This window comes from Oncorhynchus clarkii, chromosome 17 (genome assembly GCF_045791955.1).
Source record: "Oncorhynchus clarkii lewisi isolate Uvic-CL-2024 chromosome 17, UVic_Ocla_1.0, whole genome shotgun sequence".
Taxonomy (NCBI): domain Eukaryota; kingdom Metazoa; phylum Chordata; class Actinopteri; order Salmoniformes; family Salmonidae; genus Oncorhynchus; species Oncorhynchus clarkii.
This window is the reverse complement of record NC_092163.1, coordinates 30,797,110-30,823,778: the sequence shown is the minus strand read 5'-3', so window position 1 is coordinate 30,823,778 and position 26,669 is coordinate 30,797,110. Positions and strand designations below refer to the sequence as shown.

General features: G+C 41.4%; 1 protein-coding gene across 1 annotated transcript in view; it reads right to left on the bottom strand.

Moving 5' to 3' along the window:
• The window catches only part of LOC139370689 (protein tyrosine phosphatase receptor type T), a 435,744-nt gene that overhangs the window by 133,378 nt on the left and 275,697 nt on the right, over positions 1 to 26,669 (bottom strand). Inside the window, exon 9 of the mRNA XM_071110314.1 lies at positions 17,840 to 17,949. Within this exon, the coding sequence (XP_070966415.1) occupies positions 17,840 to 17,949 (110 nt within the window). The remainder of the gene's footprint in view (positions 1 to 17,839; positions 17,950 to 26,669) is intronic.

Below are 26,669 nucleotides of genomic sequence, written 5' to 3'. Positions count from 1 at the left end.
CCATAACTCAGTTTATACAAGAGTCTCAGTTGTGAAGCTTGCATCTAATTGTTGTATAAAATGAATGAGTAAAGATGAAACTATTTGTGAAATTATGTAATGTGATTTTAAACTGTTTAATGAAGAAACTCCAATTCCCTTTTGAGTTTAACTAAATCATAGGCCCGCCCCATGAGCACAGACATTGATCTGGCGTCGTGGGACAGCCCCTTTCTGCTCTTCCGAATATAACCCCCACCTTGGGAATTTATCTTTAGACCATGCTTCTCTCAATTACGAGAGGACTAAGGTTTGAGTAGAGACCAGCTTACCTCGATAGCCACGAGAGGGCTAATGTTTCAGATGATTGCTGAATTATTAACCATACCACGTGGTTAAACTCGGAGACTATCGGACGGACAGAATAAGAACAAATCTTTGATACTAATTACTAGTCTGCAGCTAGGAATTCGGTATCATTGAACGCGTAGACCGACAACTGCCGAAACATCTATCCTATAACATCATTGCTGAATGTTACTCTGAACCAACAATTCTAAACACGGCAGAGGGCGGACAAACTCTCCAACAGAAACAAACCTTCCAACAGAGATCACGACGACACCCTGAGCGTAAATATATATATTGATTGCAAATATTCCCGAATGAGTGAGCGTTCACGTGTTAGCATTCATGAGTGAGCGTTCATGATTAGCATTTCAATTGTTATAATTATTACTTTGTAGTGTCTTTTATCTGAGTCGACACCCACTATCCCGCTAGGGAAACTCCGGTATCATTTCCTTGTAACCATATCTACTTGTTTGTTTGTGTGCATTTCTGGGATTGATTATTTAGTTAGTAAATCAATTATTTAAGACAATTGATGTATGGGTGACTCATAGTGAAGACTGGGTTTGTGCAGATAACCAACAATTTATGACGTTTGGAATGAGACTAATGTGAGGTAAAGAATAATTCATTAATTAGAAGACTAATTGATCAGATATTAAAATACCTGAAAGTCATATTAGGAAAATTATAACTTTGTAATCTGAATATTTTCCTTGGTGCCCCGACTTCCTAATTAATTACAGTTACATGATTAAGTTAGTTTAAATCACGTAATAATAATTACAGAGAATTTATTTGATAAAAATAAGTCTTCAGTTTAATGATGCCAAAGACACGACAACTGTGATGATTATTATTTGAGCCTGCTGGTCATCAATGAACATTTGAACATCTTGGCCATGTTCTGTTATAATCTCCACCTGAACAGCCAGAAGAAGACTGGCCACCCCTCATAGCCTGGTTCCTTTCTAGGTTTCTTCCTAGGTTCTGGCCTTTCTAGGGAGTTTTTCCTAGTCACCGTGCTTCCACATCTGCATTGCTTGCTGTTTGGAGTTTTAGGCTGGGTTACTGTACAATACTTTGTGACATCAGCTGATGTAAGAAGGGCTTTATAAATACATTTGATTGATTGATGCTGCAAACAGCCCATTCCATCTCATCCCAAAGATGCTATATTGGGTTTTGTCAGCATCAATGTTCAGATACTCTACTCTGTGGGGTTCAATCGTTGCTCATTTGGTATCAAGGGACCTAACGTGTGCAGGAAAATATTCCCCACACCAGTACGCCGCAAGCCTGTACCGTTGACACCAGGCATAATGGGTCCCTGGACTCCTGCTGCTTACGCAAAATCCTGAATCTGCCATTAGCATGACGCAACAGGAACCGGGATTGATTGGACCAGGCAATGTTTTTTTCCACTCCTCAATTGTCCAGTGTTGGTGATCCATCTCCTGTCTCAACGATAAGTTGAGAGACTTCTTCTTGCACTGGAGCCACTTCTTCTTGTTTTAAGCGGATAGGAGTGGATCCTGGTGTGGTCATCTGGTGAAAAATCCCATCCTTGACAAGGATCGATAAGTTGTGTGTTCTGAGATACTGTTCTGCACACCACTGTTGTACTGTGCCGTATATCCTCGCAACAGGACATTAAAAACTGCAACATCTTATGTTTCACTGAGTTGTGGCTAAACGACGACATGAATAACATACAGCGGGTGGGTTTTAAGCTTTTTTGACAGGATTGAACAGCAGCCTCTCGTAAGACAAGGGGTGACGGTCTATGTACATCTGTAAACAGCTGGTGCACGAAATCAAAGGAAGACTCAACGTTTTGATCACCTGAGGTAGAGTAGCTCATGAAAAGCTGTAGACCACTCTATTTATCAAGAGAGTTTTCATCTGTATCTTTCGTAGCTGTCTACATACAACCACAAACCGATGCTGGCACTAAGACCGCACTCAATGAGGTTTATACGGCCATAAGCAAACAGGAAACCGCTCATCCAGAGGCGACGCTCCTAGTGGCTGGGGACTTTAATGCAGGGAAACTTAAATCCGTTTTACCTAATTTCTACCAGCATGTTAAATGTGCAACCAGAGGGAAAAAAACTCTAGACCACCTTTACGCCACAGACAGAGACGCACACAAAGCTCTCCCTCGCCCTTCATTTGGCAAATTTGACCATAATTCTATCCTCCTGATTCCTGCTTACAAGAACAAACTAATGCAGGAAGCACCAGTGATTTGGTCAATAAAAAAGTGGTCAGATGAAGTAGATGCTAAGCTACAGGACTGTTTTACTAGCACAGACTAGAATATGTTCCCGGGATTCTTCCGATGGCTTTGAAGAGTACACCACATCAGTCACTGGCTTCATCAATAAGTGCATCCATGACGTCGTCCCCACAGTGACCGTACGTACATACCCCAACCAGAAGCCATGAATTACAGGCAACATCTACTCTGAGCATGCAACTGGCAAGTGGCTTCACTGATATTTTCAACCTGTTCCTGTCTGAGTGTTTCAAACAGACCACCATAGTCCCTGTGCCCAACAGCACTAAGGTAACCTGTCTAAATGACTACCGACCTGTAGCACGTCTGTAGCCATGAAGTGCTTTGAAAGGCTGGTCATGGTTCACATCAACACCATTATCCCAGAAACCCTAGACCCACTCCAATTTGCACATCGCACCAACAGATCCACAGATGATGCAATCTCTATTGCACTCAACATTGCCCTTTCCCACCTGGATAAAACACCCATGTGAGAATGCAATTCATTGACTACAGTTCAGTGTTAAAACCCATAGCGCCTTCAAAGCTCTTCACTAAGTTAAGGACCCTGGGACTAAACACCTCCCTCTGCAACTGGATCCTGAACTTCCTGACGGGCCTCCAGGTACCTACAAGGGTAGGTAACATCTGCCACGCTGATCCTCAACATGGGGGCCCCTTAGGGGTGTGTGCTCAGCCCCCTCCTGTTCTCCCTGTTCATTCATGACTGCATGATCAGGCACAACTCCAACACCATCATCAAGATTGCCGATGACACAGCAGTGGTAGGCCTGATCACCAACAACGATGAGACCACTTATAGGGAGGAGGTCAGAGACCTGGCTGTGTGGTGCAACAACCTCTCCCTCAATGTGATCAAGACAAAGGAGAAGATTACAGGAAAAGGAGGACTGAGCACGCCCCCATTCTCATCGACAGGGCTGCAGCGGAGCAGGTTGAGAACTTCAAGTTCCTTGGTGTTCACATCACCAAAAAACTATAATGGTCTAAACACACTAAGACAGTTTTGAAGAGGGCATGACAAAGCCTATTACAGGAAACTGAAAATACAGGAGACTGAAAATATTTGGCATGGGTCCTCAGATCCTCAAAAGGATCTACAGCTGCACCATCGAGAGCATCCTGACTGGTTACATCACTGCCTGGTATGGCAACAGCTCGGCCTCTGACCGCAAGGCACTACAGAGGGTAGTGCGTACGGCCCAGTACATCACTGGGGCCAAGCTTCCCGCCATCCAGGACCTCTATACCAGGCGGTGTCAGAGGAAGGCCCTAAATATTGTCAAAGACCCCAGCATCCCTAGTCATAGACTGTTCTCTCTGCTGCCACACGGCAAGCAGTGCCAGAGCACCAAGTCTAGGTCCGAAAGGCTTCTTAACAGCTTCTACTCTCAAGCCATAAGACTCCTGAACAGCTAATCAAAGGGCTACCCAGACCCCTCTTTTACACTGCAGCTACTCTGTTTATTATCTATGCATGGTCACTTTAATAACTCTACCTACATATACATATTAACTCAATTACCCCGACTAACCTGTGAACCCACACATTGACTCTGTACTGGTACCCCCTCTATATACTGTAGCCTTGCTATTGTTATTTTACTGCTGCTGTATAATTATTTATTACTTCTTATTTTCAATTATGTATTTTTTACTTAACATGTTTTTCTTCTTAACTTCTAAAGCATTGTTGGTTAAGGGCTTGTAAGTAAGCATTTTACTGTTGTATTCTGACGCATATGACACATTTTATTTGATTTATTTATCAGTTTCTGGCACGCCTGTTAGCTTGCACGATTCTTGCCATTCTCCTTTGACCTCTCTCATCAACAAGCTGTTTTTGCCCACATGACTGCTGCTGACTAGATGTTTTTTGTTTGTCACAACATTCTCAGTGTCATGACGTTGGCCTGGGGGTAGGTTTATGACAGTCAAATAACTCTTCCCCCCTTTTTCCACTCTCTACCCTACTGATGGGAAATTTGAAAACCCCTTGGTTAACATTGAGATTCTGGGAACATCAGAAGGTGGGGGGAAATTAACTATATTCTGGTAATCCGACCAATTGAACATATGCGGTGGTACTTAATGAATATGATGTCAGTTCGGTTGTCATCTGAGACATTCTCATCAATGATAAGATGACAAACTCTACAGTGCAAAGTCTGCACATTGTAGTTATCGGATTCACATGGAATTGTTGTTCAATTTAAATGTTTGAATATAAAATTATTGGTGAAAAGATGAAATGTAATTTTAGCTTCCAAATGAGAGATTTGGGTTTTCATAAGGTTAGGGCTCTGCTCAATCAGTGGCCCGCCCTTGTGAAGAGACATGGGTTATAAAACTTTTCAAACACGCCCTCCTCTCCCTTCCTATATAAAGCCTTGAAGACAATATAACCTCCTGTTCCAAGTACATGAGGTCTGCAGCCTCTGCGTTAAAAGGACTAACGTCCTCCTATGTCAACTACAGAACTAAGCCAACCTCAGTGTGAGCTTCGGTTGTGAATGGTATGAACTTTGAACTCGTATTCACTACAGAAGTGATACCTCCTAGCAGTAATTTAGAATGCATAAGATACTGTATTTATGATAGCACAGCTTCTCCCTTTGTCCCTCAGTCTTCCCGCTCTTTCACTCAAACCCAGCCCCTTTTATTTTGTGTAACCAGCTGTCATATCTGTTCCGCCCGCCAGGGACGTTTTCCTTTATGACGTAATTTGTAATCAAGGTATGATTACTTCTTTGTATATGTAATTCTGTGATTAGTTAGGTATTTAGTAAATAAATAATTAACCCCAATTTTGTATTGCTGATTCAACTTGTTAGCCAGGGTTCATGAATATAACCAAGAATTTACAACTTTCAGATGAGACTGAATTAAGGTGATGATTAATATTGACTGCAATTGATGTAAAATATTACTAGGTCTTTAAGAGTTTATTCGGAAGATAACAGCTCTATAAATATTATTTTGTGGTGCCCGACTCTCTAGTTAATTACATTTACATGATTAGCTCAATCAGGTAATATTAATTACGGAGAAATTATTTTATAGAATAGCATGTCATATCACTTAATCCGGCATAGCCAAAGACACGACATATATGCAATCTATGAAAAGTCTGCAAAGTACCACTGCAACAATGGCCTGAGTCGCTGTATTGATCTATAAATTTTTTCACCGCGGGGACAAAGTTGTGGACAGTTTCGAAAGCCACACGGCAATCAACGGTCTTCCATTAGCCATGCATATCCATTCAGTTGTAAGCTTTTTCAGTTTCACATCAGATACAAATCAAGAGGGAATGATGCTGAGGCATGTGCGAATGAGAGGCTACAATGGGGGGAGGAAATGATAGGTCTATATAATATAAAAATAATAAAATATCATCGCAGCGCTAGCTGTGCCACCAGAGACTCTGGGTTCGTGCCCAGGGTCTGTCGCAGCCAGCCGCGACCGGGAGGTCCGCGGGGCGACGCACAATTCGTTGTCCGGGTTAGGTAGGATTTGGCCGGTAGAGATATCCTTGTCTCATCGCGCACCAGCGATGAGTGCACGCTAACCGTGCACTGCACCGGGCGCAGTGCACGCTAACCAAGGTCGCCAGGTGCACGGTGTTTCCTCCGACACATTGGTGTGGCTGGCTTCCGGGTTGGATGCGCGCTGTGTTAAGAAGCAGTGTGGCTTGGTTGGGTTGTGTTTCGGAGGACGCATGGCTTTCGACCTGCGTCTCTCCCGAGCACGTACGGGAGTTGTAGTGATGAGACAAGATAGTAATTACTAACAATTGGATACCACGAAATTGGTGAGAAAAGGGGGTAAAATTTTAAATAATAAAAATAAATAAATAATAATTATACTAATAAAATATGCCATATAGGAGACACATTTATCCAGAGTGACTCACATTTCATGAGTGCATACATTTTTAGGTTGTGTATGTGATCGCTGTAGGAATTGAACTGCCTGAGCACGTGATCAGTGGAGTTGGCTGCCTGGCTGCATTAGGGGCAGGCGACACGGCTGCCATATGGCTGCCAGCTCGGGGCATGGGACCTAATCCACTCCACTCAGGCCATTAGCGAACTGGTAAATGCAGGTCAGGCCTGTAATTGAGTTTAACGAGTATTAAGTGGCTTCGCTTGCACATCCATCGCTCCCTGGGAATCAGGGACACATGGGGTACCGCTTGTAACATGTTATATGTTCTGAAACAGATGAATTATTTGTGGCATGGAATTAATCAATTGCACAACATATAACATGTACAAACAACACCTTATATGGACAGAGGGTATGAGGGTTGACTGGACTGTTGGATGGTCTACTGGATACAAGCTCCAAAAATCGTACAGGAAAGACTTGGATGTAAACAGTGGTCCTACCAGGATGTGCACACAATTACAGTACAGTGAATCTAGGGAAAGATGTAAAGGGAGGGAATGTATTGACGCCCGACGTCCTTTGAGAACTGTCACAAAGTGATGCGAGACAAAGGAAGACTGTGTTCATTTGGGCACCGAATGTTTTTGTTTTTATGTACAGTTTCCAGCATTGTCATTTCATGCCTCTGTTATCAGGCCCTCTGAGCTGTCAGATATTGTGTAGAAATGGTGCTGCATATCAAGAGACAGCAGAGAAGCTGTCTTGTGACGAATGCTACGTACACAGTTAGCTTAGAATAGACAGCAGTAGAAATCGCAATTCACAATCAACTGTGTTATGCGTCAGTTATGTAATTTGTCCATGAGATGGGAGAGATAGACCACAAAGACCAGGCAAATTCTAATTTGAATACCTCTGATATACAGTGCATTCAGGAAAGTATTCAGACCCCTTCCCCTTTTCCACATTTTGTTAGGTTATAGCCTTATTCTAAAATGACTCATCTACACGGGGTACCCCATCATGACAAAGCGAAGACAGGTTTTTAGACATTTTTGCAAATGTATTAAAAATAAAAAACAGAAATACCTTATTTACACAAGTATTCAGACCCTTTGCTATGAGATTTGAAATTGAGCTCAGGTGCATCCTGTTTCCATTGATCATCCTTGAGATGTTTCAACAACTTGATTTGAGTCCACCTGTGGTAAACTCAATTGATTGGATATGATTTAGAAAGGCACACCCCTGTCTATATAAGGTCCCAGAGTTGATAGTGAATGTCAGAGGAAAATTCAAAGAAATTGTCTGTAGAGCTCCGAGACAGGATTGTGTCGAGGCACCAATCTGGGGAAGGTTACCAGAAACATTCTGCAGCACACAGTGGCCTCCATCCATTTCTGCAGTGTTGAAGTGTGGTGGTTAATATCTTTAATTTCAAATGAGGAGAGACAAACTTATCACACAAGTGAATGATGTGAGTGCTCTGCAATAACGATTGCTGGTTAACAAACCACCCTTAGATGATTTGTTGAGAGCCCCGAACCAAAGGATACAAAGATCTTTTATAGAAAAGATACACCCTCTTAGTCTACATGACAAACAAAATATGTGGGGAATGGGTCACAAGGTTAGGATTTGTATTAATTATACACAGCAGACAGTATCTGCTGTAAAGAGTGTTCTTATTGTGTGGAAACCAGGGTCTGGGCCCCAAAACAAGGTTCCCCTCATCATTATCCATACCCGAGCCATCTCCACCCTGGTACCTCCCAGTACACAAACACCGACTCTTGCTACAGAATGCATCGTAGGCATCGTAAATCCAATCTCAGCATTAAGCCCCTAGAGGCCAAACTCAGAAGACTACACACAGACGAGAGTGTTCTGAGAACACTACTCTATTCCATAAAATAACCATTTGATGCAATAACAGTATAACATAATCTTGTAATTTCGGTCTCACAAAGGTCCCCAAGAACACAGTGGCCTCCATCATTAAATGGAATACGTTTGGAACCACCAAGACTCATCCTAGAGCTAGACACTTGGCCAAACTGAGCAATTGGGAGAGAAGGGCCTTGGTCAGGGAGGTGAACAAGAACCCGATGGTCACTGACAGAGCTACAGAGTCCCTCTGTGGACATGGGAAAACCTTTCAGAAGGACAACCACATCTGCAGCACACCAATCAGGCCTTTATGGTGGAGTAGCCAGACAGAAACCACTCCTCAGTAAAGGCACATGACAGCTCGCTTGCAGATTGCCAAAAGGCACCTGAAGGACTCTCAAGACCATGAGAAACAAGATTTTCTGGTCTGATGAAACCAAGATTTAACCGTTTGGCCTGAATACCAACTGTCACATCTGGAGGAAACCTGGCACCATGGTGGTGGGAGCATCATGCTGTGGGGATGTTTTTCAGCGGCAGGGACCGGGAGATTAGTCAGGATCGAGGGAGGGATGAATGGAACAAAGTACAAAGATCCTTGATGACAACCTGCTGGGGCGAAGGTTCACCTTCCAATAGGACAACGGTCCTAAGCACACAGCCAAGACAACGCAGGAGTGGCTTCGGGACAAGTCTCTGAAAGTCCTTGAGTGGCCCAGCCAGGGCTCGGACTTGAACCCGATCAAACATCTCTGGAAAGACCTGAAAATAGCTATGCAGCAACTCTCCCCATCCAACCTGACAGAGCTTGAGAAGATATGCGGAGAAGAAAGGGAGAAACTCCCCAAATACAGGTGTGCCAAGCTTGTAGCATCATACCCAAGAAGACTCAAGGCTGTAATTGCAGCCAAAGGTGCTTCAACAAAGTACTGAGTAAAGGGTCTGAAGACTTATGTAAATGTGATATTTCCATGTTTTATTTTAAATACATTTTTTTTTTAATTAAAACATGTTTTTGCTCATTCATTATGGGTTATTATGTCGCGATTGATGAGGGGAAAAAAACTATTTCATACATTTTAGAATAAGGCTGTAATGTAACATTTGGAAAAAGTCAAGGGGTCTGAATACTTTCCGAATGCACTGCAGGCAAGCAATGTTTAAATGTACAGTACTGTTATAAAATATGTACTCTATCCGAATCTCTATCCCTATAAGCACTCCTGATCCCCAGCTAAAACCTTGCACTTGCTGTCTTCACTCCAAACATATTCCCAGCCTCTAGCACAATCCCCTCCATCTCCATCCTCTGTGATTCTATGTCAATAGACACACAACTACTTGTGTACATGCTGTGATTCTTACAACAAAATACCACATTCCACCTAGATAAAATTTAATTGCGTCGGTTGTATCTCTATAAATCTATGTATCTCTATCCTGAAGGTGAGACACAACAAGGGACAGTTGCCACCTCTGCCACTTTACACGTCCCCACAGGCCCCGACGACAGGGAAAAGCAAACTGTGTTGGCTGCGATTCTCATGAGAGAGAGCCAACCACTCAATTTAGCACATTGCTGACAGACAGATAGAAAATAAAATGTTTATCTTTGTGAGGTGCTAACTCGCCCCAATACATCAGGCCATTCACAACAGGTCCCAATTTAGCCCGGTGGCACTCTTCAGAGGTACCCTACTGCCATCAGAGGCTGTGGGAGTAATGTGTGCGTTTGTGTGGTCAAAGAGTTGGAAATAGTTGAGCTGAGCACAGCATCATCACAGATCTGAGATTGGCAACTGCATGGGATAATGTGTTTGCAGTTTCTATTAAGGGTGTATTAAGCTATGAGAAAAATTGGAAGTTGTGTTGTCCTATTCATCTAAATGGAAAAAACAGGCTTCAAGCATTAGAGAAAAATCTCATTCGCCACCTCTGAATACAGACGGTGGCTTTGGTCACTGATCGTCAAAGGTAGAAAAACAAGTTCTATCCTCACAAACTACTTCTATTTTCAACAAATATCATCAGACACCCAAAAGACTGACGAGGAGTGGGAACATGTTCAACAAAACAGAGATCAACACAAAGCATTCAATTGCTGAAGTATTTTGCATGCAGACAATGCTTGGCGAAAAGTAAGAGGGCACACTACAGAAAGAAAGCCACCTCAAACAGATTCTTCAGCACTGATTAATGCAAAGTCATTATGCGTCTTCTTTCTCTTTTTTTTGTCAGCAAAGGCAATTAATTTCAGAAAAGCCTTGATGACTCGATTGTACAAAGTTGCTTTGTGAAAAACTGTGAGTGAGAAGCCTGTGTGTGTGTGTGTGCGTGCGTATGTGTGTGATCAAAAGGCAGAATCCTAATCCTGAACACATCCTCAACCTGGCGCCCGGTGGCACTCATCTTAGGGGGCCCTGTTTATGTACTCATACAGTACATTAATGTGTGTGTGTGTGTGTGTGTGTGTGTGTGTGTCTGCATCTGCGTCTGTATGTGTGATTCAGTGCTTGAACCTTGCCATTACACTTTGCTTGAACCCGCAGTCATGCCACTGCTGTTCTACCATTAGCGTAGCTTAGAAGTCAACCCAGGTCACAGGAACTGACGGTTGCTTATAATACACATATCAGTCATGGCGCATGTATCTGTTTGACATGTCAGCTATCTGGTTTGCATGATGTGAAAAGTCAGACGGTTGTTTGTAAACTGACATCAGCATTGCGCATGGTTCATCTGTTAAGTCAAGTCAATGAGAGCTAAGAAGACATGTAAAATGCAATTGCATTGATGGTATTTTAATTTGTATGAATGATAACATAGGTGTTAGCTCCCATTGATCCAGTGACTGGGTTATATGATCATACTACCTCTCTGACTGGGAGGCAGACTGTAGCGCACTGATCCAGTGGGAAATGCTGGTTTTCGTATTCCTATGCACAATGTTACAATATAAATCCAAAGGAATACGAAAACCAGCATTTCTCATTGGATGAGTTAAAACAGCGAGCACCTCTCTGTTTTACTCATTTTCTGAGCGATCTTTCCCATTTCAAAAATAATAAACACAACCCTGGTACTAGAATGGATTACAGACGTGCTGTGACCTTTTTGTGTGGCCACTGTACTTTGATTATTTCTAGTGAGCGGGGATCAGAGCTAGCCTAGCAGGATGGGGGCTAATACTGCTGGGGATCAATATCTCGACCTGCGTTTGATTAGTCAATTGGCAAAGGACTGACAAGGGCACGATCAGTGTCAGGTCCGTAAGCCTCCCTGCAGTAGTCTTTATCATGGGTCAATATTAGAGGGCCGTGGGCTTACAGCCCAAGCAGGATTTCATTTATTTAAAATACTTCATTAACATATTTTAATATATTTAAGTTTACTGCGAAAGTATATTGCGTAAGTATTCACCCCCTTGGCATTTTTCCTATTTTGTTGCCTTACAACCTGGAATTAAAATATCTTTTTGGGGGGGTTTGTATAATTTCATTTACACAACATGCAAGATGCAAAATATTTTTTATTGTGAAACAAACAAGAAATAAGACAAAAAACTGAAAAATATAGCGTACATAACTATTCACCCGCCCAAAGTCAATACTTTGTAGAGACACCTTTTGCAGCAATTACAGCTGCAAGTCTCTTGGGGTATGTATCCATAACCCTGGCACATCTAGCCACTGGGATGTTTGCCCATTCTTTAAGGCAAAACTGCTCCAGCTCCTTCAAGTTGGATGGGTTCCACCGGTGTACAGCAATCTTTAAGTCATACCACAGATTCTCAATTGGATTAAGGTTTGGGCTTTGACTAGGCCATTCCAAGACATTTAAATGTTTCCCCTTAATAAACCACTTGAGTGTTGCTTTAGCAGTATGCTTAGGGTCATTGTCCTGCTGCAAGGTAAACCTCCGTCCCAGTCTCAAATCTCTGGGAGATTTCAGATTTCCCTCAAGAATTTCCCTGTATTTAGCGGCATCCATCATTCCTTCAATTCTGACCAGTTTCCCAGTCCCTGTCGATGAAAAACATTCTCACTGCATGATGATACCACCACCATGCTTCATTGTGGGGATGTTGTTCTCGGGGTGATGAGAGGTGTTGAGTTTGTGACAGACATAGCGTTTTCCTTGATGGCCAAAAAGCTACATTTTAGTCTCATCTGACCAGAGTACCTTCTTCCATTTGTTTGGGGAGTCTCCCACATGCCTTTTAGCAACACCAAATGTTTTTGCTTATTTTGTTCTTTAAGCAATGTTTTTTTTTTCTGGACACTCTTCTGTAAAGCCCAACTCTGTGAAGTGTACGGTTTAAAGTGGTCCAATGGGCAGATACTCCAATCTCCGCTGTGAAGCTTTGCAGCTCCTTCAGGGTTATCTTTGGTCTCTTTGTTGCCTCTCTGATTAATGCCCTCCTTGCCTGGTCAGTGAGTTTTGGTGGGCAGCCCTCTCTTGGCAGGTTTGTTATGATGCCATATTCTTTCCATTTTTAAGAATGGATTTAATGGTGCCCCGTGGGATGTTCAAAGTTTCTTTTTTTGTAACCCAACCCTGATCTGTACTTCTCTACAACATTGTACCTGACCTGTTTGGAGAACTCGCCCCTTGCTTAGTGGTGTTGTAGACTCTGGGGCCTTTCAGAACAGGTGTATATATACTGAGATCATGTGACAGATCATGTGACACTTAAATAAATTCCACCTGTGTGAAATCTAACTAATTATGTGACTTCTGAATGTAATTTTGTTGCACCACATCTTATTTAGGATCTTCATAGCAAAGGCGGTGAATACGTATGCACATACCACTTGTCCGTTTTTTTGTTTGTTTTTAAACAAATACTTTTTAAAATTCCACTTCACCAATTTGATCTATTTTGTGTATGTCCATTACATGAAATCCAAATAAAAATCCATTTAAATTACAGGTTGTAATGCAACAAAATACGAAAAACTCCAAGGGGGATGAATACTTTTGCAAGGCACTGTAAATATACTTAAGTATATAAACATTTGAAATACATTTAATGTCAATCTTATTTGTATTTATTAGTGTTTAAGTATATTAAATACATATAAAACTATCTAAATTGGGACATTTCTTGTAAATAAGTATATTCTTTGTATATTAGATAAAGAGCAAAATAAATATACTTTGAATACACCTGAAGTAAATTATGTATATTTCTCATTAATTAGGAAAATTCGAAAATGGTCATTTGAATTACAATTTCTGTATTTTCTTTGCAAAAAAAGTATATTTATAATGTGATTTAAGTATAATTTTACATGTACACTTCTAATCATTAACCACTGTAGCTAATATAATTTGCCATGTAAAGATTACCTTCATTGACCAAGGAATCTTCTCAACCAATTTGAACAAGTTATTTACAGCAGTTGTTGCTGAAGTAGCAGATTACAAATAATGCTTTGGAGAACTGTGCACCAGTGGAATTTTACACTTTAGTTGTTCACATTACGGTGGTAAATGTTTAATATGTAATGTGTAATTAAAAGTACAACATTATTCAGTTTGAAAATGAACATCAAACATTTTAATAAGCTACATATGAGGAACAATATCCTATTATAAATCAAAACTTCAGCTGCAGAAAAGGATGCTGGGGAATATGCAAACAACTTTGCATATGCATTTTTTAAAGTTTACTTAAAATATATTGTGCACATTTAAATTCAATATACCTCTTTGAAAGTATATTTAAGTATATTTTCTTGAGATATGAAAAATTGTACTCTCAGGAAACATGTTCCTCAGCTGTGCATGTTTCCTTATGCGGAATAAACAATCGTTATTAGTGTCAACTTTTTCTGCACTCTTCTGAACAGGAATTCAGAAAGTACTTCAAAACTCATTATTGGTGAAGATACAGTGCCTTGCGAAAGTATTCATACCCCTTGGATTACTTCACATTTTATTGCTACAAAGTTGGACATTTTTTTTGTCAACAATCTACACAAAATATTATAATGGAATATTTTTTTTTCAGATTGATAGAAATGAAATAACTTAATACTTAAGCAACAACTATTTTTTAGTTAAGTATTCAGAGTCAATACATGCTAGAAACACCATTGGCAGCGATTGCAATGGTGAGTTTTCTTGTGTAAATCTCTAAGAGCATTGCACACTTAGATTGTGCAATATTAGACGTTTATTCTTTTCAGAATTCTTCAAGCTCTGTCCAGATGATGGGGATCATGACAAGACAGCAATTTTCAAATCTTGCCATAGATTTGTCCACTCAGGAACATTCACTGTCTTGTTGGTAAGCAACTTCAGTGTAGATTTGGCATGTGTTGTCGGTTATTGTCCTGCTGAACAGTGACTTCCTCTCCCAGTGTCTGTTGTAAAGCAGACGGAAGAAGGTTTTCCTCTAGGATTTTGCCTGTGCTTAGCTCCACCCGGTGTCTTTCTGAATGTCCTTGAGTGTCACCAGCCAGAGCCCGATCCAATCGAGCATCTCTGGAGAGACCTGAAAATAGCTGTGCAGCAACGCTCCCCATCCAACCCGACAGAGCTTGAGAGGAACTGCAGAGAAGAATGGGAGAAACTCCCCAAATACAGGTGTGCCAAGCTTGTAGCGTCGCACTCAAGAAGACTCAAGGCTGTAATTGCTGCCAAAGGTGTTTTAACAAAGTCCTGAGTAAAGGGTCTGAATACTTATGTAAATGTGATATTTAAGTTTTATAAATTAGCAAACATTTCTAAAAAACAGTTTTTGCTTTGTCATTACAGGGTATTGTGTGTAGATTGATGAGGGTATTCTTTTTTAAATCCATTGTAGAACAAAAAAAATGTGGAAAAAGTAGTCTGAATACTTTCCGAATGCACTGTTCTATCCTACGTATTCTACAGATATACTAAATATTCTATCCACATAATGTCCATAATGGCTACACATTCCATTACACACAAGCACACATACAGTGGGGAGAACAAGTATTTGATACACTGCCAATTTTGCAGGTTTTCCTACTTACAAAGCATGTAGAGGTCTGTAATTTTTTTTATCATAGGTACACTTCAACTGTGAGAGACGGAATCTAAAACAAAAATCCAGAAAATCACATTGATGATTTTTAAGTAATTCATTTGCATTTGAACCTGTTTGTTGGTTCATATTAGATTGCTACAATACAGGCCTTTATGAACAGTGTCACGTCTCTATGCATATTAGTGTGTTTACCATCACCAAAGGTTTCAGCCCCCCACCACCCTCTGCCCACCTCGCAACATCCTCTCCCGCCTCCTTTATTTTCCGATTTGAGGATATTGTCCCTAATCTAATTTGCCCGTGGCCTAAAAGTGAGAGAAGAGTCCTTTGGATCCTCAGATCTCCCAGATGATTCCATCGGAGGCTTTTAATCCAATCAATAGGGGTAATTATAGGCAATTACACCAAATGGGAACGCATTGTACTGGACTTAATTTTTTTTTAAATATTCGGACAATCCTGTTATGGACGAGACGGCAAAAGGCTAATTTCATATTAATGATGCTGGCTCGGAAACAAAAGCTACTTGTAAATTGAAAGTCGGCCCAGATTCAGACACACAGAATAAAATGTAGAAGGAGCCTTTTGTCCATCCCTCGCCCCTTCACTCACACAAACATGCATTTAATGGACCACCAAGGTCATCTGATTTTATTTTAACAAAGTTATACGATCTCATATAGAAAGAAATGTAACAGCAGATCAATACTTAATTAGTGTGGACTGTCCATAGACTGCAGAGTCTACTTTGAAATGAATGACAAGTCTACCTTTCTAAACAATGGTTCAAAAAGGACTCCACTCACCATAAGACTTTATGGTGCCTTTTCTCTGCAGCTCCTTGACACCTTTTCAAGGCCTAGCTAAATGTCACAGCACCGTGGTCCAGAGGAAATGACATGCAAATCTGAAAATGGTCATCTGAAAATCAACTATCCCTCTAATCTGTCAGAGAGCATCTCTGGTAAGACCACAAGCTTCACGTGTTAGCCATTTTGGATAGTTCACAAGAAGGGTTGGCTGGTACACTACATGACCAAAAGTACATGGACACCTGCTTGTTGAAACATCTCATTCCAAAATCATGGGTATAAATATGGAGTTGGTCCCCCCATTGCTGCAATAACAGCATCCACTCTTCTGGGAAGGCTTACCACTAGATGTTGGAACATTGCTGCGGGGACTTGCTTCCATTCAGCCACAAGAGCATTATTGAGGTTCTTCCACAACGATCTCGACATTTCGGTATGGACCTTGCCTTGTGCACGAGGTCATTATCATGCTGAAACAGGAAAGTGCCTTCCCCAAACTTTTGCCAAAAATTTGGAAGCACAGAATCGTTAAGATTTCCCTTTAATGGAATTAAGGGGCCTAGCCCGGACCATAAAAAAAACAGCCCCAGACCATTATTCCGCTTCCACCAAATTTTACAGTCGGCACTATGCATTTGGGCAGATCGCGTTCTCCTGGCATCTACTGAACACAGATTTGTCTGTCGGGCTGCCAGATGGTGAAGTGTGAGTCATCACTCCCTAGAGGTTTCCACTTCACAATAACAGCACTAACAGTTGACCGGGGCAGCTCTAGCAGGAAAGAAATTTGACGAACTAACATGATGGAAAATTGGCATCCTATGATGGTGCCACGTTGAAAGTCACCAAGCTCTTCAGTAAGGCCATTCTCCTGCCAATGTCTGTCTATGGAGATTTCATGGCTGTGTGCTCGATTTTATACACCTGTCAGCAACGGGTGTGGCTGAAATAGCTGAATCCACTAATTTGAAGGGGTTTCCACATACTTTTGAATATATAATATATTTTAACAACTGCCAGATTAATAATAATAATTATTGATTGTATTTATTTAGCGCTTTTTGCTCAAACAACTTTAAGTAAGGGGGAAACTCACCTCTACCACCATCAATGTATGGCACCCACTTGGGTGATGCACAGCAACCATTTTTGAGCCTGAAGACTCACCACACATCAGCTAGCATGGTGGAGAGGTGAAGGTAATTTCCCATATGAAAGGCAACACCCTCGGCAGGGCAATGTTCCCTTTACTGCCCTGGTTCACTGGAATCTTCTTAGACCAAGAGTGCCCCCTTCTGACCTGCCAACACCACTTCCAGCAGCATCTGGTCTCCCATCCAAGGACCGACCAGGACCGATCCTGCTTAAAGTTAAGCTTCTTAATTTGTGAAAAAAATTTAATTGAGAGCTGGGAACTATGAGTAAGACAAAGTGTGAAATATGAGAAAAATATGTTGTGTTGTGCAAGTTGAGGATATAATTCTGAGCATATTTCCCGTGTGCTGAGAAAGTGAGAAAATAACCAAAATAACCCTATTAGCAGCTGCCATGATGACCTGTGTTGGCTGTGTCGATGAGACTCACCTCGTAGAGCGTGATGACGCCATTGGTCTCGTTAGGTGCCTTCCACTGCATGAAGATCTTCTCCTCGTACGGTCCGGTCTGGATGGATTCCAAAGGAACAGAGCCAGGAACTGGAGGAAAGGAAAGACACACACAGGTGTGAGGGAATGTTCAAGCAAAGTATGAGAGCAAGTTTGAGCACTAAAAACACACACATACTGTATGTGCATGACATGCACACACCCACACGCACACCACTGTGATCAGCCACTTGGTCAACACCATGGTCTGAGAACAATTTAACCATTCAACGATGTAGCGTAGTATCCGAGACGTTACAGCGCATTAACAACGGCACACTCCAATCATCCAAAGTGTCACACACACCAAGCAAAATAATTATTTACAACACTGCTCCAATTGCTCCAGCACTTGACAGACAGGCAGCCAAAGGCAAAAAAGCAGATGGAAGAAGGCCCAATCTAGCAGCATTCACTCCTTCAGAAAACAATTTACTGAGCATGCGAACCTGTCAGTCATTTTCAGCACACTCCTCACACTTCATTGAGCGCGGTTTACGTTTTGCACACGTGTTGACACAGACACACACTGTGTACGTGCTAGACACAAACAGTATCGAGTGAGGTCTTTGAAAGTGGTAACTCATCTAAATGTTAAAGGAGGAAGAGCGCATCGGTGGCTTAACCCTAGGACTGGTGGAGCAAGCGGTTGAAGTCGATGGAAACCTCCTCAGGGATCAATCCTCACTCCCTTTGATTTGATATTCATTTATGGCAGTCTAATGAGTTATATACCTTCCAGCCAGGAGAAAATTCATGGTAATAGCCCTGTTAAAAGGCCATTTAGTCCAACTTCAAACACACGTGTGCATTAAACACTCCCACTCCACAATAATCGGCAGGGCAGATAAGAAAAATGTGCTGGTCTGGAACGATACCGGCTTTAGCTACCTCAACAGGGCAGATGGCGGGATAGAGGGATGGTGAGCTAGAGGGATGGGAACTGGACTATTTGACACATTGCTAAGCTTTAATGAGGATGTGTTATTATAATGCAACTAAATACAGTGAGCTCCAAAAGTATTGGGACAGTGTCACATTTGTTGCTGTTTTGGCTCTGTACTCCAGCACTTTGGATGATACTATGAGGTTAAATTGCAGACTGTCATTTTTTATTTTAATTTTAAACTATATCGAAATGTAATCTATATCATTTAAAAATGACAGCACTTTTTGTACATTTTAGGGGACAAAAAGTATTATGACAAATTCACTTACATTGAGTGTACAAACATTAGGAACAGCTTCCTAATATTGAGTTGCACCCCCTTTTGCCACCCGAACAGCCTCAATTCATCGGGGCATGGACTCAAGGTGCCAAAAGCGTTCCACAGGAATTCTGGCCCATGTTGACTCCAATGCTTCCCACAGTTGTGAAAAGTTGTCTGGATGTTCTTTCAGTGGTGGACCCTTCTTGATACATACAGAAAACTGTTGAGCGTGAAAAACCGTTGCAGTTCTTGGCAGACTCAAATCGGTGCACCTGGCATCTGCTGCCATACACCGTTCAAAGGCACTTATATATTTTGCCTTGCCCATTCACCCTCTGAATGGCACACACACACATTCCATGTCTCAAGACTTAAAAATCCTTCTTTAACCGGTCTCCTCCCCTTTAACTACACAGATTGAAGTGGTTTAACATGTGACATCAGTAAGGGATCATAGCTTTCCCCTAGTCAGTCTATGTCATGGAAAGATGTGTATGTGTACTAAAGTAGTCAAAAGGTTAGTATTTGGTCCCATATCCCTGGCACGCAATGATTACACCAAGCTTGTAACTCTACAAACTTGTTAGATGCATTTGCTGTTTTCTTTGGTTGTGTTTTTAATTGTTTTTGTTCCCAATAGAAATGATTGGCATATAATGTATTGTGTCATTTTGGAGTCACTTTTATTGTAAATAAGAATATAATATGTTTGTAAAGACCTCTACAATAATGTGGATGCTACCATGATAACGGATAGTCCTGAATGAACCGTGAATAATGATGAGTGAGAAAGTTACAGACGCACAAATATCACACCCCTAAGACATCTCTCACCATCACAAAAATTGTGAAAAATTGTGTATTTTTTGGGGAAGGGGGGATATTCATGGGGTACAAAGCCAAAACAAACTGTCACTGTCCCAATACTTTTGGAGCTCAGTGTAGTTTGTGTCCCATTTGGAAGAATTGGTTCAAGATGTAATTCAAAGATATTAGTCTTGTCATTCTCCGATGAAATTATGAAGTGACAGTGTCCACTTCATAATGTAAATGTGGAATATGATAATGGACTAAGATGAAAGCACACACAATCCATACTTGTTACATGAGGGTTTTCATAAACAGGTGTTGTGTGCTGCCATACCTTGTGCACATATGCAGAGTTAAAACATTGAAATAATTTTTGGATTGGTGATTTAAAACAGGCCTTGATTAGCCTGCCTTGCCTGGTGAGAGCATATCAAATTACCTTAAAAATGAATTACATTACATGAATTACACAATTACATCTGCCTTTCAATTCTGCATCTTATAAGTTCTTCTGAGTGTGTGTGTGTGTGTGTGTGTGCTGGAGGCAGGAATACAGGCTTCATCAAAACGATATATGCCACTGTAACACATGCATCAAACCTCGATTAACTTCCTGTCTACAGAGTGTCTGAGTGGCATGTTTCATTAAGCTGGTAGCGAGGATAACATTTCTCTTGTGCTCACCCCCCCACCCCCTGCGAATTGTGACGTGAACGCATCGGCTGTTTGACGCCTTAGAAAAAAATGTGTCTCCATTGACAGTCCATGTTAATTCCTGACATTATCTTTAATGGTGCTAGTAAGACTTTACGTGATTTGGTGAGTGGTATCAATAGGCTTAATTTAGACCTGAATCACTCGCGATAACTACAGTAACTGTCCAGGGAACATGCCAACCAAAGTCTGAAGAGCTGCTGGTGTAGCAGCTAACCTAGCTGCGAGTTAGCTTTCAAGCTAGCGAGGTTTCCTTGAAAGCTTGAACACAGCCTGCAAAGCAGTTAGCCCTTGTGGCTGGGAAGGCGGATCGTTCCTGGCTTGTGGCTGTTTAAATACCTGCTGTTTGTTGCTGTTTCCATCTGCCCTGCGACCTGCCCTGTCTGGAAATAGGTGGAATACCAGCGTTAGACTAAGTTGCTACCATGTCATCCAAGGCTAAAGCCAGTGGGAGTAAGGGAGAGGACAGTGTTTATCACAGGTGAATGATCTTTCAAATGAACACAAAAGGGTTGTAGAGGTAGTTGTTTCAACAACCGGAAAATAGCTTCAAGAGCTTTGGACTCAATTATACCAACATGAGAATGAACGATCTGACCAGAGAGGTCCAGGACCTTAAGGGCAGTTAGCAGTTCTCCCAGGGAGAAGTGGATGTCCTGAAAAACTCTTGCAGCATGATGATAACAAACTGTAAGCACACGCGAGATGATATCAGCACTGTCTTTCAATCATAATTACAGGGAAAACAGACTATCTAAAGGGACAATTGAGGAGGAATACCATCGTTGTGGATGGCATACCAGAGTCTTCACAGGAGAACTGGGCAGAGGAGAAAGAAAAATTATCACTGAGAAGCTGCCGATGGATCACCAGGCCAATAGTGATCCAGTTCCTAAGGTTTAAGGACAAAATGGCTTTTCCTGAGCGAGCTAAGAACTTGAGAGGAACCAATATATTCCTTATCAAGGACTACTTGAAAGCTGTGCGCACGAAGTGCAAAGAACTTATCCCAGTCATGAAAGCTGCCAGAGAGCGTGGGGACATTGCTTCAATCTGCTACGACAGGCTCATTGTCTACCCTCCCCCTCAAAAGGTTGGGAGGAGTGAGACAGCCTAGCTTCCGGGTCAGTAGCTTAAGCCCCATATCACACATACACATAGACACCAGCCTGATTGACTGACTCTATTAGGCAAACAATGTTCTTGTCATGTGTGTTAAATATATATATATATATATATATATATATATATATATATATATATATATATATATATATATATATATATATATATACACACTGCTCAAAAAAATAAAGGGAACACTTAAACAACACAATGTAACTCCAAGTCAATCACACTTCTGTGAAATCAAACTGTCCACTTAGGAAGCAACACTGATTGACAATAAATTTCACATGCTGTTGTGCAAATGGAATAGACAACAGGTGGAAATTATAGGCAATTAGCAAGACACCCCCAATAAAGGAGTGGTTCTGCAGGTGGTGACCACAGACCACTTCTCAGTTCCTATGCTTCCTGGATGATGTTTTGGTCACTTTTGAATGCTGGCGGTGCTTTCACTCTAGTGGTAGCATGAGACGGAGTCTACAACCCACACAAGTGGCTCAGGTAGTGCAGCTCATCCAGGATGGCACATCAATGCGAGAAGTGGCAAGAAGGTTTGCTGTGTCTGTCAGTGTAGTGTCCAGAGCATGGAGGCGCTACCAGGAGACAGGCCAGTACATCAGGAGACGTGGAGTAGGCCATAGGAGGGCAACAACCCAGCAGCAGGACCGCTACCTCCGCCTTTGTGCAAGGAGAAGCAGGAGGAGCACTGCCAGAGCCCTGCAAAATGACCTCCAGCAGGCCACAAATGTGCATGTGACTGCTCAAACGGTCAGAAACAGACTCCATGAGGGTGGTATGAGGGCCCGACGTCCACAGGTGGGGGTTGTGCTTACAGCCCAACACCGTGCAGGACGTTTGGCATTTGTCAGAGAACACCAAGATTGGCAAATTCGCCACTGGCGCCATGTGCTCTTCACAGATGAAAGCAGGTTCACACTGAGCACATGTGACAGACGTGACAGAGTCTGGAGACGCCGTGGAGAACGTTCTGCTGCCTGCAACATACTCCAGCATTACCGGTTTGGCGGTGGGTCAGTCATGGTGTGGGGTGGCATTTCTTTGGGGGGCCGCACAGCCCTCTATGTGCTCACCAGAGGTAGCCTGACTGCCATTAGGTACCGAGATGAGATCCTCAGACCCCTTGTATGCTGGTGCGCTTGGCCCTGGGTTCCTCCTAATGCAAGACAATGCTAGACCTCATGTGGCTGGAGTGTGTCAGCAGTTCCTGCAAGAGGAAGGCATTGATGCTATGGACTGGCCCGCCCATTCCCCAGACCTGAATCCAGTTGAGCACATCTAGGACATCATATCTCGCTCCATGCACCACAGACTGTCCAGGAGTTGGTGGATGCTTTAGTCCAGGTCTGGGAGGAGATCCCTTAGGAGACATTCTGCCACCTCATCAGGAGCATGCCCAGGCGTTGTAGGGAGGTCATACAGGCACGTGGAGGCCACACACACTACTGAGCCTCATTTTGACTTGTTTTAAGGACATTACATCAAAGTTGGATCAGCCTGTACTGTGGTTTTCCACTTTAATTTTGAGTGTCACTCCAAATCCAGACCTCCATGGGTTGATAAATTTGATTTAAATTGATAATTTGTGTGTGATTTTGTTGTCAGCACATTCAACTAAAAAAGTATTTAATAAGAATATTTCATTAATTCAGATCTATGATGTGTTATTTTAGTGTTCCCTTTATTTTTTGGAGCAGTGTATATACACACACACATACACACAATACCGGTCAAAAGTATTAGAACATCTACTCATTCAAGGGTTTGTCTTTATTTTTACTATTTTCTACATAGAAATAATAGTGAAGACATACAAACTATGAAATAAGACATATGGAATCACGTAGTAACCAAAAATTGTTAAATAAAAAAATATATATTTGAGATTCTTCAAATAGCCACCCTTTATCTTGATGATAGCTTTGCACACGCTCTGCATTCTCTCAACCAGCTTCACCTGGAATGCTTTTCCAACAGTCTTGAAGGAGTTTCCACATATCCTGAGCACTTGTTGGCTGCTTTTCCTTCACCCTGCGGTCCAACACATCCAAAAGTATCTCAATTTGGGTTGAGGTCGGCTGAATGTGAAGGCCAGGTCATCTGATGCAGCACTCCATCACTCTCCTTCTTGGTCAAATAGCCCTTACACAGCCTGGAGGTGTGTAGGGTCATTGTCTGGTTGAAAAACAAATGATAGTCCCACTAAGCACAAACCAGATGGGATGACGTATCGCTGTAGAATGCTGTGGTAGCATGTGTGTTTTGGATTCTAAATAAATCACAGACAGTGTCACCAGAAAAGCACCATCACACCGCCTCCTCCATGCTTCACAGTGGGAACCACACGTGGATATCATCCATTCACCTACTCTGTGTCTGACAAACACACAGTGGTTGGAACCAAAATGCGAGGGGCTGAGGATGAACCCAGGTGTAGAAAATGGACCAGACGAGGAATGAATGATTTGGGATGAACATAAAAACTTTACTTGAAAAACGAGAACATAAGGATAAGAGCGATACTGGAAAAACAACAAACACTAGGACTAGTAAACACACTCTGGGACAAACACACAGGGAACCAAAACCAAGCTACTGCAAAAGGAAACAGAAAATACACCTCTCTTAAAGGGAAATCATAATTAGTAATAGGACACACCTGTCATTGCAGCAGAGATATCTCTGGGTCTTCCTTTCCTATGATGGTCTTCATGAAAGACAGTTTCATCATAGCGCTTGATGGTTTTTGCGACTGCACTTGAAGTATCTTTCAAAGTTCTTGAAATTCTTTAGATTGACTGACCTTCATGTCTTAAAGTAATGATGGACTGTTTATTTGAGCTGTTCCTGCCACAATATGGACTTGGTCTTTTACCAAATAGGGCTATCTTCTGTATACCACACCGACCTTGTCACAGCACAGCTGACTGGCACAAACGCATTAAGAAAGAAATTCCACTAATTCACTTTTAACAAGGCACACCTGTTAATTGAAATGCATTTCAGGTGACTGACTACCTCATGATGCTGATTGAGAGAATGCCAAGAGTGTGCAAAGCTGTCATCAAGTCACGGGATGGCTACTTTGAAGAATCTCAAATATAAACTATATTTTGATTTTTTGTAAAAATGTTTTGGTTACTACAAGATTCCATATGTGTTATTTCATAGTTTTCATGTCTTGACTATTATTCTATAGTGTAGAAAATAGTACAAATAAACAAAAACCCTTGAATGAGTAGGTGTGTCCAAACTTTAGACTTGTACTGTGTATATACACACGTTAGTGCCTTAGACCGCGCTCCCGTTTTCCCTTGAAACGATATAACTGATCGAGATCTAATTACTTTAAAATAGAGATTACGCTAGTTTTCTTTTTGTTTTTACACATTGCTTATTTTTTCCATCAACAGACTTGTTCAATTGTGTTGAATGGGATAAGTATGATAGGTATGCTAAACTTTAGGAAATAACATATTACATACTTTTGTATGCTTTTAATTTTCCATTTTATTGGGCATTAACAACTGAATAAATGAATCCTTGATGGATCTTGTGTATGTTTCCGACCCTAAAGGGAAGAATTGCTATTTAAAGTTGGCATACAAACATACCCTTAACTGAAAAACAATGTTTTGCTAAAGCGGAGAAGCAATGATGTTACACAGCAAATGGGAGCTTGAGATTAAAAGGAGATGAGCATTTTTGGTGTTTTGTTCAAGGGCTTGTTTTTCACATTATGTTCAAGAAACGTATGTTGTAAACAAAATTAGTCATTTTGTGCTTAAATTGGAAGTGTGTAATCAATATTTTCAGATACATTTGTTGATATATTTGACCTTGGTCGCCTATTGTTTACACTGTTTAACATTCAGCTACCGAGTGTAAATTGAAATGCTATTTATTATTTATTTTTCTATGTCCATTGTAGAAAGTTCACAAATAGAAATCAACCTATTTGAAAAGATTTGACAGATTTTTTTTTAAAGATAGCGCATGCCAAGAAAAACAACAAAAAGCAGTATTGTGTTTTTCATGCTGTGCTCCATAAAAGCTGTCTCTCTAAAGTCAGATAAATCTCTGGTAAAATGATTATTCAATCCTCACTGTTTTAAATCTCCTCAGGGACCTCACTGATTTTCTAATAATAGATGATTTAACCATCCAGGGTGCGCTCAAGACAAAACACATGCCAAATGAGAAATCGAGAACAATCCTCCCGCTCCTGTTTTTTTTTTGAAGAATTAGAGCTAACAAAGAATTCCAACATGTCGAGAAACTTTCCTTGACAGTATCAGTGTTACGGTAAAAACGTCTCTTTGGTGAAATAAACATGGTTATTTGTGTTGGGTGGGGGTTTGGAGGCTGACTGGGGATGACAAATATCTTTGGGCTAAGTACATCCAATGCTTCATCGACCATATGACGCTAAGCACTGGCATCATTGCTTTCCAATCTGATTACGAATGGCAGGATCAGTGGACAACAAGTGGATATGGACACGGACAAACACCCACACCCCGCCACCAACCCCCCATGCAACACAGGTCTAAAGGTCTAACCTGGTGAAGCAGCCTGCCTGACTGGCCAAACAAAGAGGTGGATGCTTCTGATCCTTACACTGTCCATGAACAAAGGGTTAACATGGCAGTCCATGACATTAAGAGTAAATGTAATATTACAAAATGTGCTAGAAAGTACTGTGTTGCGTGAATAACACTATATTGCTCTAAGACTAGGATCAACAATAAATGTATTGATCATTGTTGACAAAAAACTATAAAAGTACATTGGCATTACAGTAAAATACACTGAGAAGGTGTACATGTGTGACCTAAAGAAAATAGAAACATTTATCGGGTGACTTAAATCTAACCACTAAACTCCCAA